Source organism: Papaver somniferum, chromosome 1, assembly GCF_003573695.1.
Source record: "Papaver somniferum cultivar HN1 chromosome 1, ASM357369v1, whole genome shotgun sequence".
Classification (NCBI taxonomy): domain Eukaryota; kingdom Viridiplantae; phylum Streptophyta; class Magnoliopsida; order Ranunculales; family Papaveraceae; genus Papaver; species Papaver somniferum.
Genome location: NC_039358.1, coordinates 52,053,633 through 52,070,665, shown reverse-complemented (window position 1 = coordinate 52,070,665; position 17,033 = coordinate 52,053,633). Strand labels below are relative to the sequence as shown.

At 38.9% G+C, this 17,033-nt stretch overlaps 1 protein-coding gene across 1 annotated transcript; it reads left to right on the top strand.

Moving 5' to 3' along the window:
• The first annotated feature begins 1,684 nt into the window (after positions 1-1,684).
• LOC113309034 lies at positions 1,685-14,709 on the top strand. Its single transcript, XM_026557493.1, has 5 exons — positions 1,685-1,789; positions 1,902-2,971; positions 3,153-3,458; positions 3,648-3,864; positions 14,457-14,709. Exons 2-5 carry the CDS (start codon positions 2,659-2,661, stop codon positions 14,707-14,709), a joined length of 1,089 nt encoding a protein of 362 aa, XP_026413278.1. The 5' UTR covers positions 1,685-1,789; positions 1,902-2,658.
• Positions 14,710-17,033: the final 2,324 nt, after the last annotated feature.

Below are 17,033 nucleotides of genomic sequence, written 5' to 3'. Positions count from 1 at the left end.
AGTCTCCACATACCTTTTGTTGATGAAGTTCCACAAGCTCGTCTTAGTAGTTCTTCGTCTTCAATTGATGAACGTCGTGAAGTCTAATGCTCAACTACACAATCTATCCTTGTCCGAGACATCACTATAAGTAGACTAGAAATCAAGAATTATAGTTTTGATCACTAACATTGACAAACAAGATTGAGATAACAACGCTTGCGAGTTCGACCGAGCAGTGCTCTAACAACTTATACTCTTATCAAAGAGAATCTTAAGTCACCAACCAATACCTCTCAAGAACAATACAAACAAATTAAAGAAGAGTTTAGGAATCTATCTTGAGGAATCATAAATTCTGAGACAAAGAGAACTTTGTGATGACTGTCGATTTTGTTCTTGACCTAACTTTCATGAACTTCAATAATCAGTAGAATAAGATCCAGATACAAGAACTATCAGGTAAAAAGATAGTTCTTGCCATGCTTCACGAATCCCTAAGTGAAGCATTCTAAATCATAACCTAGAACAGTTATGTAAACAAACTTAGGTTATAGAGGATGACTCAAGCTTAGAAACTAGGACAAAAACGTGTTACGGATGGAGAAATCCAGCCGCAATGATCTCTCTATCTATAGATTTTCAATTTTACATATGCACTATGGTCTTGAGTTTTTGAACCGTGCATAACGATAGCCGATAACGGCTAAGTAAGACTCTTAACTTACAAGCACTAGCAATGTTCAATAACACTCCGGACTAAACAATGATCCACAAGCCCAAAGTAATTTTGTGAATAAAATTATCTTAGAAATGTCTACGAGATTTGTAGCAAAAGTGAACAAAGTTATAAAATACAGCTCGTGAGCTTCTGTTATCTGAATCTGGATAGGTATATATGCTTGTTTGCAAACCTCTTAGGAGTTCGCAAAGTCAGACTTAAGGGGTTTGTAAACCGGGTTTGACCGCATGTATATGATTGAAAATTACGTGTTTTATTAAATGTTGATGAGAATCCTTTTTACCAAAAATTGATTACCAACCTTGGATAAATTTGTGAATCAAAGCAATACAATCCAGGGGATTTGGCTTAACATTTTTAGACAAAATAGAGTTTCTATAATTCCAAATACTCCAGCATATTATGCTGAAAATTTCCTTACAATTTTTTAGCTGGTAATCAAACTAAGATCCGGTCCAGTTCACTGTCATAACAAAAGAACTGTATTCCTTGACCAAACCAAACCAGCTCTAAAGAAATAAGGTGAAATGAACAAATGTTGGGATGTTTCCAAATGGGAATCATTGCAAGGACACAAGACCCACATGATTTAAAATACCATTCGTTTTCAACATGATTTTAACGGAAGGAAAATTAGACCAGTCAAACAAGAAAAGAAAATCAGCTTACTGACTCTTAATTGTCTCCCGTTGCTCAAAAATACTTGTTTTGGAAGTAAAAGTCAAGTTTACTGACTCTTAATTGTCTCCCGTTGCTCAAAAATGAAAAAAAAATAGTATTACTCAAAGTAATCAATTATCTATACTCATCGCTTTGGAAGTAAGTCAAATTTCCCGACTCTAATTACCTGCCCCTGCTAATATCATAATCCCCAATCCCCACCTTCTACTAGACATATTTTGTTTCTCAGTATAAAGTTCAATGTTGATTTCAGACTTTCAGTTTAAATCAGCTTGAAATCATTCCAAAAGTTTTCAGCCATCAGTCAATATATACTTGTGCAAAACATTTTTTGAAGCAGGAGGAGATCGATACTTGCTACTCTCATTCTTCATTTCTGTTAGCTCGGTAAGTAAATGTTTTTCAGTTTCTAATTTATAACTAGTATGATCAAGGAATCATATCATATGTATAGTGAATAGTGATAGAAAATATTGTTCTTTGTAATTGGAAAGAATAGCCTAGTGAGATGGCGGAGGCTGCAGCTGACCCAGTACTTCTTACATTCACCAATTGCGAGAGTTGGATGCTCTATATCGAAACTAAGCTTAGAGGTGAAGTCGATCTGAATGAATACTGTAGTCCTTCTCTATGGGACTACCTTCGCGGCTCTCTGGATAGGGATTCGTTTTTTCCGGGAACAGACGAGAAAGTTCTTAAGGAGATAAGAATGTCGTGTAGTCAAGAGATGTTACCACATATTTTGTATGCCGAGTATGCTGCGGAAGCTTGGAAATGGTTAGCAGATCATGCAGTAGCTGCCTCAACGGAGGAAAAAGGTCAGATACGTAGAGATCTTACTAATATCCTTCTTAATTTTCTTAAATTTTCTCATTTCCCCGCAATTGGTTTTGTATCCCGTAAAGGTTCAGTTGACTGTCAAAAAAAAAAATACAGTTAAGTGTTCCCGGAACACCTCGTACTCGTATCTTTAAGATAGGAAGATACGACAAGGAAGGTAGAGATTAGGCAGGCAGTAACCCATTTACCCCTGTCGCAATGATGTTATATATTTCTGAATGTATATCATTTTTTTCTTATAATAATATAAATTCTCAAATATTAGTTTCAAATCCGTTGTATTTAGGCTTTATTAAGAAAGAATCTAACTAAAATATGTCATTTTTCTCACTAAATTAAGACATAAATCTTGATTTGAATATACTTTTACTAGTAGTTTAATTATTATGATTCGATTTTGAGCGAGGTATTATAAAATGATGGGAACCGCAATAGCATCAAGAGCAAAGGCAAATGAAGTTCCAGAAGTTGATAAAGTTCTGACAAAGCGAAATTATGGAAAATGGAAAAACTATATGAAAAATGTATTGCTGAGTAAATGTCTTTGGGAGGTTGTGGATGGAAGTGAATCGATTGGGTCACGCTCTTACAAGACGAAAAATCATAATGCTTTGATAACCATTCGAATTTCATGTGGGGAAGAAATGTTAGACCACGCTCGTGAAGCTTGGCTCAAGTTAGCCGACAAGCTAGAAGGAGCTGTCACTTCTACAATGGAAAGAAAAAAAGGTTAGATCCCGGATCTCTAAAGATGAAAAGGTCATGTATATGAATCTATCTGCTTAACTATCATGCCTAACTTTTGGCGCGTACATGCTCATCTAGTACTCTTTTTCTTCGTTTTCCGTTAAGTTGACATGATTGATCACTGATATATATATATATATATTTATATATTGTATTTTGCCAGGGATAGACAATGTTGATCATGTACTTCTTACAGTAAGCTTCAATCTTGTCGAACGGAATCGTTACATATTAAGCGGCAATTACGAAATTTGGAAAGATTGTATGCAAACTTATTTGAAAGGTCGAGGCTTATGGGGTTTTATGGAAGAGTCTGTAATATCAGACCATGTGAAAGACGAGGAAGCTCTTGACGCGATAAAACTTTCTTGTGGATCAGAGATGTTAAGTTACATTTTATACATGGATTGCGCCAGACATGCGTGGGAAAAGTTAGCAGAAGTAGCAGCTCTTTCTACAACAGAGGAAGGTTAGACCAGTGCACTTTTAATTTAATATCTTCTCAATTATCTCACGAAATTAGTCATGTCAGTCATCGTCTCTGTTTGATTAGTCATGTTTGTCTACAGTAGAGCTGTTTCTTCATCGTCTATGTGTCGGATGTCAATCAATCCGTTCATTATTCTTATTCCATAAACTCATATAAATAGTATTACAGGAAATCTGGGAGACTTCATTGCATATCGTATATTCTCCCAGATAAATAAGGTAACAGAATTATATTGTCTATTACACACCCTTAGTCGTAACGGGAGAGGAGCACACGTTAAGACTAGAACGAAAACGAACAAACAATACCCGTGGAAGGCCCTTGGTGAAGATGTCTGCATATTGACTGTCAGAAGGAACGTGCAAAGCATGAATCTCACCGATACGTACACGCTCTCGTACAAAATGAATATCAATCTCCACATGTTTAGTGCGTTGGTGCTGGACAGGATCCCCTGACATGTAAATTGCACTAGTGTTATCGCAGTAGACAACTGTGGCACGACGTAGAGGGATGTGAAGCTCGAGAAGTAAGTTGCGTAACCAAGTAGTCTCAGCAACGGCATTGGCAACTCCTCGGTATTCGGCTTCCGCACTGGAACGAGATACAGTAGCTTGTCGTTTGGATGACCAAGAAATCAGGTTGTCTCCAAGAAAGATGCAGTAGCCAGATGTCGACCGACGAGAGTCCGGGCAACCCGCCCAGTCAGCATCAGAGTATGCAGTCAAGCCCGTGATAGGGGAAGCGGAGAGAAATAAGCCGTGATCAAGAGTGCCTTGAAGATACCTGAGAATGCGCTTAATAGCTTGCATGTGTATCTCCCTGGGATCATGCATAAATAAACAAACCTGCTGCACGCCATATGAAATATCAGGGCGGGTGAACGTCAGGTATTGAAGAGCCCCGGCCAGACTTCTGTATAAAGTCGGATCCTCGAGTGGAGGGCCAGATGTAGTACTGAGCTTCGGTTGTGTATCAACAGGAGAAGTGACTGGGTTGCAGTTCGCCATCGATGCACGAGCAATAATATCTTGTGCATATGAGGATTGTGATATAAATAATCATGAATCTGAGCGAGTCACAGTAATACCCAGAAATTGATTAGGGATACCACCGTTTTAGACGATGTAGTTTTTCCTTTTGATTACGAAGCCGATAGTGGTTTAGAGGAACGGGTTCATTTCGAAAATACTGTTTTAGAGTCTAGCGACTTAGAAACAATAGTCTTGGAAGAAGAAGATAGACCCGTAGAGATGAGTAAAGATGCACTACCTGATAATAACTTAGAAGAATCTCTTGAATATTTTAAGGACTCTGAAGATACGGAAATTCAAGAAAAAATTAGAGGTCTATCTAGAGAAACTGAAAACTCTAAGTTTGGGGGTGATTATCACTTCCCTAGTGCCTTACCTTTAACTCTCAGAAAGTCCGCACACTTAGGACTTGACATCAATGCCTCAACCATTTTACAAGATTACTTTCATACTCGTTTTCCTGAACCTAGTGATGTCCATAAGGAAGTTCAGTTGTTAGAAACCCATCCTCTGGTTGATGAGGTTAGACCAGGCTATGATACTACGATCGACTTTGTTTTCCCACCAAATATTTTTCAAACAATTGTGGGAACGTATAAATTTCAAATGTGTCAATTATTAAGTCTGAGACTAAACCTAATTACTTTAGGATATTAGAATCGACACATTTTCTTAAGAATGACCACTACTCTCACTGTGGTCAATTATGTAAGTCAAACCTGATTGACTTAGAGGATCCTCAATTATTTAGGTTATTATTTTGTGATTCTAAGTTCTTATTTAAGTACTTACAGACTCTAGGACCTAATAATTCGGATCTCAATTTTGAGGAGTTGCAGCCTAAAGAAATATATTTAGACCCTTTTATAGAACCTGAACCTGAACCACAATTAGATATAGATATCTTAATCAGGAAACTAGGTAAGGGCATGCTAGTCTTGTACATTTTCTTGGTTCACTGCAGTTTCCTTTTGTCAGCTCTTTTTGGTGTTAAAGACCCACAGTTATTCCGGCTACTGTTATACGGTTCGAGTTGACTAATACTTTTCTTAGTCTGGCTGAAGACTTTAAACTTAGCACTTCTTGGGAGGTAACCCAATCTCATGCAACCAGGTAATATCCTTCCGTAACTCTTTCATTTCAAATGGTAACAGTTTCTCCTTGTTCATGCTTTTAATTTCATCTTTAGAACATTGAGGACAATGTTAGGTTTAAGTTTGGGGGTATGGGAGAAACTTTTTAGTATGAATAAATAAACTCCAGAGCTTAGAAATTTATGCCTATTGAGGATTGCACTAACTAATCTAAGTGGATGGAAGCATTTTGATTGTAGGAGTTTGAGGAACCAATCTGATTAGATGGAAACATCTAAAGAGTCTATTCATAAAAGCACAGAGCTCAGGTGTTAGAAATAACATGATAGTTTCACCATATCTCGTTGAGTCCTTTTCACTTCTATTTTTATTTTATTTTGTTTTTAAACTATGTTTCTCTAAGTGATAGGTGGGGCCCACGATTCAAGTTGTTACCAATGCTAGGGTGAATTAGAGTGATTGAGATACCATGAAAAAAAAAAAAAAAAAAAAAAAAAAAGTTGAAAAAAAAAAGATGAAAAAAAATGAAAAAAAAGGTAGTTACCAAAAAAAAAAAAAAAAAAAAAAAAAAAAAAAAAAAAAATTGAGACCAGACCATTTGACCAAAAGGAATAAATTCAATAAAGTCAACCACTGGTACCCTTGTATATGCCAGTTGTGTTGACCTAGAGTTAGGTTATCGACCACTGGTACCCTTGTATATGCCAGTGTGTTGATATTAGTCAGACTAGTATCTCAATCCATTAGGATAGGTTCATTTTGGCAGAGGCCTTCAGACAGATATGGGAAACGCCGTTCACTTAGTAAACATCAAAACCATCTATGTTTTTCTATATCCATCTCTTAATCTTTCCATGTGATTAGTTTGACTCCGAATATGATGTCCATAGTGCAACTATCTGAGTAGAGCTCTGTCACTTTATATGAATTTTAGTATGCTTGAGTGCAAACTCGTGTACAGCAATTGGAATTTCGCATCAGGGTACTTCTTCCTGTAGTCAATAAGTATGCCAACCAAGGAGATTCTTTAGTGCCTTCCAAGGTTCTGCGTAGATAGCTAAGGTCTGGATTACAGGTTTTGTGGGTATATCTCTGGTAAGCCCTCCCGAGACTATAACTCGGCCACTAGGGCCACCTAGGGGTTTAAAGGCTTATTGCATACGCTAAATGCAATCGACGATGCCTGCGACAGTGAGTTAGGATTTTATTTTGTAGTTTTGATTTGCTCGGGACTAGCAAATAATAAGTTTGGGGGTATTTGATAGACGCATTTATGTGTCTAATATATCTCAATTGTATATAGTGTTAGTGCTCGATTCTATACTTATTTGGTTATTTTATTTATTTGTAGGTGTTTTTAGAAGAATAAGGTTTTGCGGCGAAATTGGCTGAAAATGCGGCGTTTGGACCTCCGTTGATAGAGTACCGGAAGCACCTCAGAAATACCTCGGAGGAACCCCGAAAAAGTGCGGAAAATGTCCCAGAAAACTCACTATACGGACCCTCAATTTTGGATAAGGGGTAACCTAATTACTAAGGGGTGACCCATTTCCAGACAGCTGCTAAAGGGACACCGGAGCTGGATAGGGGGCACCCTTCTTCTTCACGTTTAAAACAGAATTTTGGCGGGAAATTGGTTTTCAACTCTGGCAGTTTAGGGTTCGAATTGTTGGACGTGTTTTATGGAGATTCAATTGCCAAACTCGATTGGGATGGACTTTAGTGGACCAAACAGGGTTTATGTGTGCGTTTGGGTCGAGCATATTGGGCTGAATCGTCGATATCAAGCAAAACAGAGGTGATGTTTTCACGGGTCTGCTGTGGAGATAATTTTGGAGATTACGTGGAGGATTAGGGAAGATATCTTCTCTTATTCGATTCCCTTATATCTTGGGAAAGTTTTGTAACAACAGAAGACGCGTACGAGAGTTTGGAAAGGGTCAGCAGCCGTGTAGAAAAGAAAAACCGTAACTTGGCAGGGAGAAAAAAAGAAAAATATTTCTCGAGATTTATGGATCTGGGTAGTATATAAAGGAGGATACAAGTCTCATAAGGGGGATGAAGAGTTAGGGGTCGATTGGGAGGCCAGCAGAGAGGCGCAGGAGGAGTTGCAGGAATTGTACCTGCTGCTGCTGCTGCCATTAACAAACCTTGAAGAACACGAAGAACGGACTGCTCAGAGCAGTCTTATTTTCTGCAGCGTCAACAGCAGCAGCTGGGTGTCGTTGTTTTACTGCAGCTCACTGGTATCGTTTCTTTCTGGACGAATTTTGTGGGTCACAGAACCACTGTTTTATATTTTTCACTCTTTTAATCATATTTTGAGCATCAAGTATGTATTTTGAGAACATGATTATTATGAGTAGCTAAACCCCAATACTGGGATGATGGAGGAAACCATTCTTTATGCATGAGTAATTTTATTTAATTCTTTTATGACTATTTGCACTATTATGAATGGAATTATGAATTTTATTGATTATTTGTGATTTTGTCTGATGATGTATGCTTAATCCATGAGATTCTTGATGCATCATGCTTATGATTTACATATAATACTTACAAAATCTTTTTGGCAAAGTAAGAGTCGATATTTGTTATCAATATAAGCTTTAATTGTCTAGAATTAATAATTGAATCGCATGAGTATAAGAATTGGTGAAATCCTGAGTCCCGGTATCTCTTGATCCTGTGACAATTTTGTATATATTTTTGTTTTAAATCTATTCAAGACCGAGCATCGAATCCTTATTTACCGCAATCTTAATCTACAACAAAATGGCGCCGCCGACGCGGACTTGTATATAGATTTGTTTTTAGGTTTAATTTTTTTATTTTTTACTATTATTTGTTCCTTTTTACGTTTTTTTTGTGTCTTTGATTTACAGGTTCGAAGTGGAATACTAAGGACTTGGGAACAAAAAGCTTAAAGCTAAAAGTTAAAAGCTAAAAGAGAAGAAAAAGACATAATTTTTTTTAGGATTTAATTTTATTTTATTTTTTTTGTATATAGCTTTTATTTATTTTTTTTAGAATTTGTAAATAGGCTTTTTTTTCATAATTTTTGTAATTTTGGACTTTTTATTTGGACTTTATTCTGGACTTTGGACATTATTTTTAAAACCCTACGGAAGGGTTATAAATTAAAAAAAAAAATTAAATACAAACTGTTTGCAGGGAAGGACGACGATTACTATATCGTCTCGGCCCCTCGGGTTCGCACACGTCATAGGAGTCGTGGCCCGAGTCGACAACAACGGTTCATCGCCCGTCTGGTACGGGAGGTAAGTCCAATCGAAACACCCGCGAATCTCCTGCAAGCGGGTTACTGTCTGCCTTAAGGTGATAATTGTTTGAGGACGAACCGGACTGTTTTATTTCCTAGTAAAGGGCAAGGCCTGGCCTAAACAAGATAAGGACTCGGATTTCATCACCGTTTCCTTCTTGCCCGCCTTAGGAAAACGAAACCAAACGCGAACCTAAGCCTAAAATTTTGAATAGAACGAGACCAATAGGGTAACGAGCTTAATAGGAAACTCGTTCGAAAAATATTGGTTGCTCTTTAAGCACATTTCAAAGTTCATGATGGTTTCTGTGAGTTGAATGCGTGACTGCGCCGCCTTGTGATAGCGGTGAGGCCTTGGGTATCAAAGCTCCACTGAGCTTCCCTCGCCTCGATTCAACTTACATTAGCTCGGATTGATTCCAGAGGGGTGTGCTCAAATTGTAACGAATTCCTTTTCGAAGGAATAGAAGCTGGTCTAGAAAACAATCTAAGTGGAGCCATCATGCTTTTTGTTTGCTAGATTCTATAGGTTTGATTTGGTCGAGTCGGACTTGTTTGTGATTGCGTAGAATTCCCCTGCAATTAAGAATGTCGAACTGGTATGATAGAAGCCAATACAATGAATATCGACCTGAATTTGAATATGGACATCATCAGTATTATGACCATAGTGAGAATAGTGACTGGGGACGCCAACCTTTTCAAGGTTATGGTTCATACCATGGTGAGCCCAATTACTATCGCACGCGCATCAGTCATACGAGCAAGAAGATTATAATACTAGTTCTTCGTCTTTAGAGGATACAATCAAACTTTTGAAAAGTAGTCCTTATTATGATCCTTCAGTTCCTATTCCTTCTCTAGAGAGACTCTCAGGAATTAGCTAAGTCATCACGTCAGTTAGCTGAATCGACGTATAATTAGATGAGGTGAATAATGTAGTTATGGACGAAAAGAACTGCAACAACAACTGAATCTGTAGAAGATATCCTCAATAGATTAACTCAAAACTTAGATCCTACACTAAGGGAACTTTCTTTGGAAGAGACCCTTGAGAGGATAGCTGAGTCGACACGTAGACTTGAGTTAGAGACGAATGAAAGTATTGCTCGAAATAACTTGAATTGCCAATATAGTGTATCCAATAATACCCTTGAGAATGAAGATACTTTTTCACATAATCAAGATAACGAGGTTATAATTGGTAACACTACTTATTTAGATAAGGTTCAATCATCTTCGTACTATTATGATGATGATATAGTAGTGATGAAGAATCTGAAACATGTAGGCATAGTAATCAGGAATCTAGTAATCCAATTGAGCTTTATAGTGATTATATTATTTCTACTTCAAATCCAAATAATTTTTATGATTATTCACCTATTCAAAAGGACGAGGATTTGATTAGGGATACCACCGTTTTAGACGATGTAGTTTTTCCTTTTGATTACGAAGCCGATAGTGGTTTAGAGGAACGGGTTCATTTCGAAAATACTGTTTTAGAGTCTAGCGACTTAGAAACAATAGTCTTGGAAGAAGAAGATAGACCCGTAGAGATGAGTAAAGATGCACTACCTGATAATAACTTAGAAGAATCTCTTGAATATTTTAAGGACTCTGAAGATACGGAAATTCAAGAAAAAATTAGAGGTCTATCTAGAGAAACTGAAAACTCTAAGTTTGGGGGTGATTATCACTTCCCTAGTGCCTTACCTTTAACTCTCAGAAAGTCCCCACACTTAGGACTTGACATCAATGCCTCAACCATTTTACAAGATTACTTTCATACTCGTTTTCCTGAACCTAGTGATGTCCATAAGGAAGTTCAGTTGTTAGAAACCCATCCTCTGGTTGATGAGGTTAGACCAGGCTATGATACTACGATCGACTTTGTTTTCCCACCAAATATTTTTCAAACAATTGTGGGAACGTATAAATTTCAAATGTGTCAATTATTAAGTTCTGAGACTAAACCTAATTACTTTAGGATATTAGAATCGACACATTTTCTTAAGAATGACCACTACTCTCACTGTGGTCAATTATGTAAGTCAAACCTGATTGACTTAGAGGATCCTCAATTATTTAGGTTATTATTTTGTGCTTCTAAGTTCTTATTTAAGTACTTACAGACTCTAGGACCTAATAATTCGGATCTCAATTTTGAGGAGTTGCATCCTAAAGAAATATATTTAGACCCTTTTATAGAACCTGAACCTGAACCACAATTAGATATAGATATCTTAATCAGGAAACTAGGTAAGGGCATGCTAGTCTTGTACATTTTCTTGGTTCACTGCAGTTTCCTTTTGTCAGCTCTTTTTGGTGTTAAAGACCCACAGTTATTCCGGCTACTGTTATACGGTTCGAGTTGACTAATACTTTTCTTAGTCTGGCTGAAGACTTTAAACTTAGCACTTCTTGGGAGGTAACCCAATCTCATGCAACCAGGTAATATCCTTCCGTAACTCTTTCATTTCAAATGGTAACAGTTTCTCCTTGTTCATGCTTTTAATTTCATCTTTAGAACATTGAGGACAATGTTAGGTTTAAGTTTGGGGGTATGGGAGAAACTTTTTAGTATGAATAAATAAACTCCAGAGCTTAGAAATTTATGCCTATTGAGGATTGCACTAACTAATCTAAGTGGATGGAAGCATTTTGATTGTAGGAGTTTGAGGAACCAATCTGATTAGATGGAAACATCTAAAGAGTCTATTCATAAAAGCACAGAGCTCAGGTGTTAGAAATAACATGATAGTTTCACCATATCTCGTTGAGTCCTTTTCACTTCTATTTTTATTTTATTTTGTTTTTAAACTATGTTTCTCTAAGTGATAGGTGGGGCCCACGATTCAAGTTGTTACCAATGCTAGGGTGAATTAGAGTGATTGAGATACCATGAAGAAAAAAAAAAAAAAGTTGAAAAAAAAGTTGAAAAAAAATTGAAAAAAAAAAAGAAGAAAGAAATTGAGACCAGACCATTTGACCAAAAGGAATAAATTCAATAAAGTCGACCACTGGTACCCTTGTATATGCCAGTTGTGTTGACCTAGAGTTAGGTTATCGACCACTGGTACCCTTGTATATGCCAGTGTGTTGATATTAGTCAGACTAGTATCTCAATCCATTAGGATAGGTTCATTTTGGCAGAGGCCTTCAGACAGATATGGGAAACGCCGTTCACTTAGTAAACATCAAAACCATCTATGTTTTTCTATATCCATCTCTTAATCTTTCCATGTGATTAGTTTGACTCCGAATATGATGTCCATAGTGCAACTATCTGAGTAGAGCTCTGTCACTTTATATGAATTTTAGTATGCTTGAGTGCAAACTCGTGTACATCAATTGGAATTTCGCATCAGGGTACTTCTTCCTGTAGTCAATAAGTATGCCAACCAAGGAGATTCTTTAGTGCCTTCCAAGGTTCTGCGTAGATAGCTAAGGTCTGGATTACAGGTTTTGTGGGTATATCTCTGGTAAGCCCTCCCGAGACTATAACTCGGCCACTAGGGCCACCTAGGGGTTTAAAGGCTTATTGCATACGCTAAATGCAATCGACGATGCCTGCGACAGTGAGTTAGGATTTTATTTTGTAGTTTTGATTTGCTCGGGACTAGCAAATAATGAGTTTGGGGGTATTTGATAGACGCATTTATGTGTCTAATATATCTCAATTGTATATAGTGTTAGTGCTCGATTCTATACTTATTTGGTTATTTTATTTATTTGTAGGTGTTTTTAGAAGAATAAGGTTTTGCGGCGAAATTGGCTGAAAATGCGGCGTTTGGACCTCCGTTGATAGAGTACCGGAAGCACCTCAGAAATACCTCGGAGGAACCCCGAAAAAGTGCGGAAAATGTCCCAGAAAACTCACTATACGGACCCTCAATTTTGGATAAGGGGTAACCTAATTACTAAGGGGTGACCCATTTCCAGACAGCTGCTAAAGGGACACCGGAGCTGGATAGGGGGCACCCTTCTTCTTCACGTTTAAAACAGAATTTTGGCGGGAAATTGGTTTTCAACTCTGGCAGTTTAGGGTTCGAATTGTTGGACGTGTTTTATGGAGATTAAATTGCCAAACTCGATTGGGATGGACTTTAGTGGACCAAACAGGGTTTATGTGTGCGTTTGGGTCGAGCATATTGGGCTGAATCGTCGATATCAAGCAAAACAGAGGTGATGTTTTCACGGGTCTGCTGTGGAGATAATTTTGGAGATTACGTGGAGGATTAGGGAAGATATCTTCTCTTATTCGATTCCCTTATATCTTGGGAAAGTTTTGTAACAACAGAAGACGCGTACGAGAGTTTGGAAAGGGTCAGCAGCCGTGTAGAAAAGAAAAACCGTAACTTGGCAGGGAGAAAAAAAGAAAAATATTTCTCGAGATTTATGGATCTGGGTAGTATATAAAGGAGGATACAAGTCTCATAAAGGGGGATGAAGAGTTAGGGGTCGATTGGGAGGCCAGAAGAGAGGCGCAGGAGGAGTTGCAGGAATTGTACCTGCTGCTGCTGCTGCCATTAACAAACCTTGAAGAACACGAAGAACGGACTGCTCAGAGCAGTCTTATTTTCTGCAGCGTCAACAGCAGCAGCTGGGTGTCGTTGTTTTACTGCAGCTCACTGGTATCGTTTCTTTCTGGACGAATTTTGTGGGTCACAGAACCACTGTTTTATATTTTTCACTCTTTTAATCATATTTTGAGCATCAAGTATGTATTTTGAGAACATGATTATTATGAGTAGCTAAACCCCAATACTGGGATGATGGAGGAAACCATTCTTTATGCATGAGTAATTTTATTTAATTCTTTTATGACTATTTGCACTATTATGAATGGAATTATGAATTTTATTGATTATTTGTGATTTTGTCTGATGATGTATGCTTAATCCATGAGATTCTTGATGCATCATGCTTATGATTTACATATAATACTTACAAAATCTATTTTTGGCAAAGTAAGAGTCGATATTTGTTATCAATATAAGCTTTAATTGTCTAGAATTAATAATTAAATCGCATGAGTATAAGAATTGGTGAAATCCTGAGTCCCGGTATCTCTTGATCCTGTGACAATTTTGTATATATTTTTGTTTATAAATCTATTCAAGACCGAGCATCGAATCCTTATTTACCGCAATCTTAATATTACAATACCTACGGAGGCGACAAACATAATCAGGATGAGCGGAATCAACAAAACCTGGTGGTTGATGCATATATATTGTTTCAGCCAGGTCACCGTGAAGAAAGGCATTTTTGACGTCTAGTTGACGAATGCCCCAAGAACGAGATGTTGCGATACTGAGTACAGTGCGTATAGTCGCTGGTTTAACAACTGGACTAAACGTCTCAAAGCAATCAACTCCAACCTGTTGAGATTTTCCATTGGCCACTAGTCGAGCCTTGTAACGTTGCAAAGTTCCGTCAGCGTGAAACTTGTGACGGAAAATCCACATTGACCGAATGATATGAGCGTTACTAGGGCGAGGAACCAGCTCCCAAGTGTTGGTCATAATCATAGCATTATATTCGTTCTGCATGGCAGCATTCCAGTTGGGGTCCCTAAGTGCATAAAGATGAGAACGGGGAAGAGGGGAAATGGGAATTGTAGATTGGACATGAAGATTGAGTTTTTGGATGGGACGGAAGATGCCCCGGGAGGCCCTGGTGGTTGGGCGAGATGCCGCTCGAAGCTGTGGGCAGGAAGGTGTGGCTGGATGAAGTGGGCTGGAAGAGACAGACACAGAGATGGGCTGAGTTTGGGAGGTTGTTGGAGTGTCGAGGGAGATGGGCTGTGAATTGGAAATGGGATGAGAAGAGATGGGCTGAATAGAAATGGGCAGAGGAAAAGTGGGTTGAGTGGAAATGGGCTGAGTAGAAGTGGGCTGAGTGGAAGTGGGTTGAGTAGAAATGGGCTGAGAAGGATAAGCTAGCCTGCGGTGTGGAGGAGTGTACAAGGGCGAAGGAGATGGGCCTTGTTCAGGAGGTGGAGCAGAAGTGAGCGTGGGTACAGGCTCAACAGAATTTGAAGGCACATGTGATGGATAGGTGGAGGAATCTAGAAATGAATAGAGAGGATGGGTTTGTGGGTCGTGAGTATGGGAAGAGCCTGGACAAGAGGAAATAGAAAAGGGGAATACGTTCTCATCAAACGTGACATGTCTCGAAATAATGATTTTGTTTGTGAAAATGTCAAGACAACGATAACCACGATGATTGGGTGGTAGTGGAGCGAGGAGCAAGTTTGTGTGGTGTGGTGGAGGAGAGATTAGGGTAGCAAAGACAACCAAAAATGCGAAGATGAGTATATGTGGGTTGGCGTCTATATAAGATGGACATTGGGGATTTGAAATTGAGAAGTCTAGTAGGAAGAATGTTGTGGAGGTAGACAGCCATAAGAAGAGAATAAACCCAATATTTGGGAAAAACGGAGGCATGAGACATTAGAGTACGAGTGATATCATTGATACGGCGAATCATGCGTTCATCCTTACCATTTTGAGATGATGTGTGAGGACACGAGAAGCGAAAAACCAGGCCGTTTTTACTAGCAAAGTTGTGAAAAGTGGAATTGGCAAATTCGCGACCCATGTCGCATTGGAATGATTTAATTTGGCGTTCGAATTGAGTTTGAACAAAAGATTGGAATTCCAAAAATTTGGTGAAGACTTGGGATTTTAATTTTAGTGGAAAAACCCATAAATAATTGGTGAAATCATCCAAAAATAGAAGATAATAACGAAATCCCGTATCTATATTCAACGAACGTCCATAATCACTATGAATTATATCAAAAGGAGCAATACTAGTAGACTGAGAGTCATAAAAGGGAAGACGAACATGTTCGCTAATTTGACAAGAATGACAAAGATTGGGAGAATTATCCTTATTACATTGAATAAAAGATTTTGTGCGTAAAGCATCGAGGACAGCTTTGCCAGGGTGGCCGAGGCGACTATGCCAAACGATAGGTGAGCATACGGCAAGAGAATATTGGTGAGGTGGTGGCGAAAAAGAGGATTGCACGGCGGAGGTGGTGATGGGATAGAGCTCCCCAGAACTATCACATCGAAGAATAGTCTTCCTCGAACTCAAGTCCTTCACATAAAAACCATAAGGATCAAATTCAACACACACATGATTATCAGTGGTAAATTTTCGAACAGAGATTAAGTTTTTGATGATGGAAGGAACGACAAGGGTGTCGTTGAGGTGAAGGGTGTGAGTTGGAAGATTTATGTACTTAGAGCCACTAGCAGTTACCGGAATGCTATTGCCATTTCCCACCAAGATAGAACGAACATTACTAGAATTAAAAACTTTTTGTAATGTACCTGGATCCGAGGTGATGATGTGTGAGGTTGCTCCGGTGTCCATATAGAAATCATCATGGGGTGTCTGAATGCTCAAAGGCTGTAGGCTTCGGCGATATCTGACGGGTAGATAGTCTGTGTCGGAACAATGTAGGATTGAGGTGACGGCGGTGTTGGATGGCGGCCACGACCCCGTCCTCTAACGGTTCTGGCGGCCTCGTCCGCGGTTGGCAGTGGTGGTGGAGCAGCATTCCAGGGAGAAGCCCAGTAGGGAGTAGCGGATATGGGCCAGGTGCAGCAGCGTTCCAGGGAGAATCCCAGTGTGGGTAAGGAGGAAATGGGCTTGCTGGGTTGGGCAGTAGTGGGCTTCTGTTCGATCCAGTAGTGGGTTGCTGGTGAGAAAGCAGTGGGCCTGTTGGGTTGGGAAGCAACGGCGCTGTGCGATCCAGGGAGTGAGGTGATTGTTCTGTAGAGAAGAACGGACTTTGTTGATGACGCTGTGCAGCAACAGGAAGGTGATGGGAGGTGTGCGGTGTTCCGGCAGCAAGGGCAGCATGAGTATTTGATGTGGATTGATGTTCATGGCGAATCTCTTCAGTGCGTAGTTGAGATCGAGTAGTGTCAAACGATGGCATCGATTGTTGAATGAAGGAGGCAACAGTATTATATTCCTCCGGAAGTCCATTGACAAGCTGGATAACTAGTCGTTTTTCATCCATTGGAAACTCGAGGTCACTCAATCGATTGGAGAGTGCCTGTAGATTATCACAATAATCATCAACGTTGTTACAGTCAATAAATTTTAGATT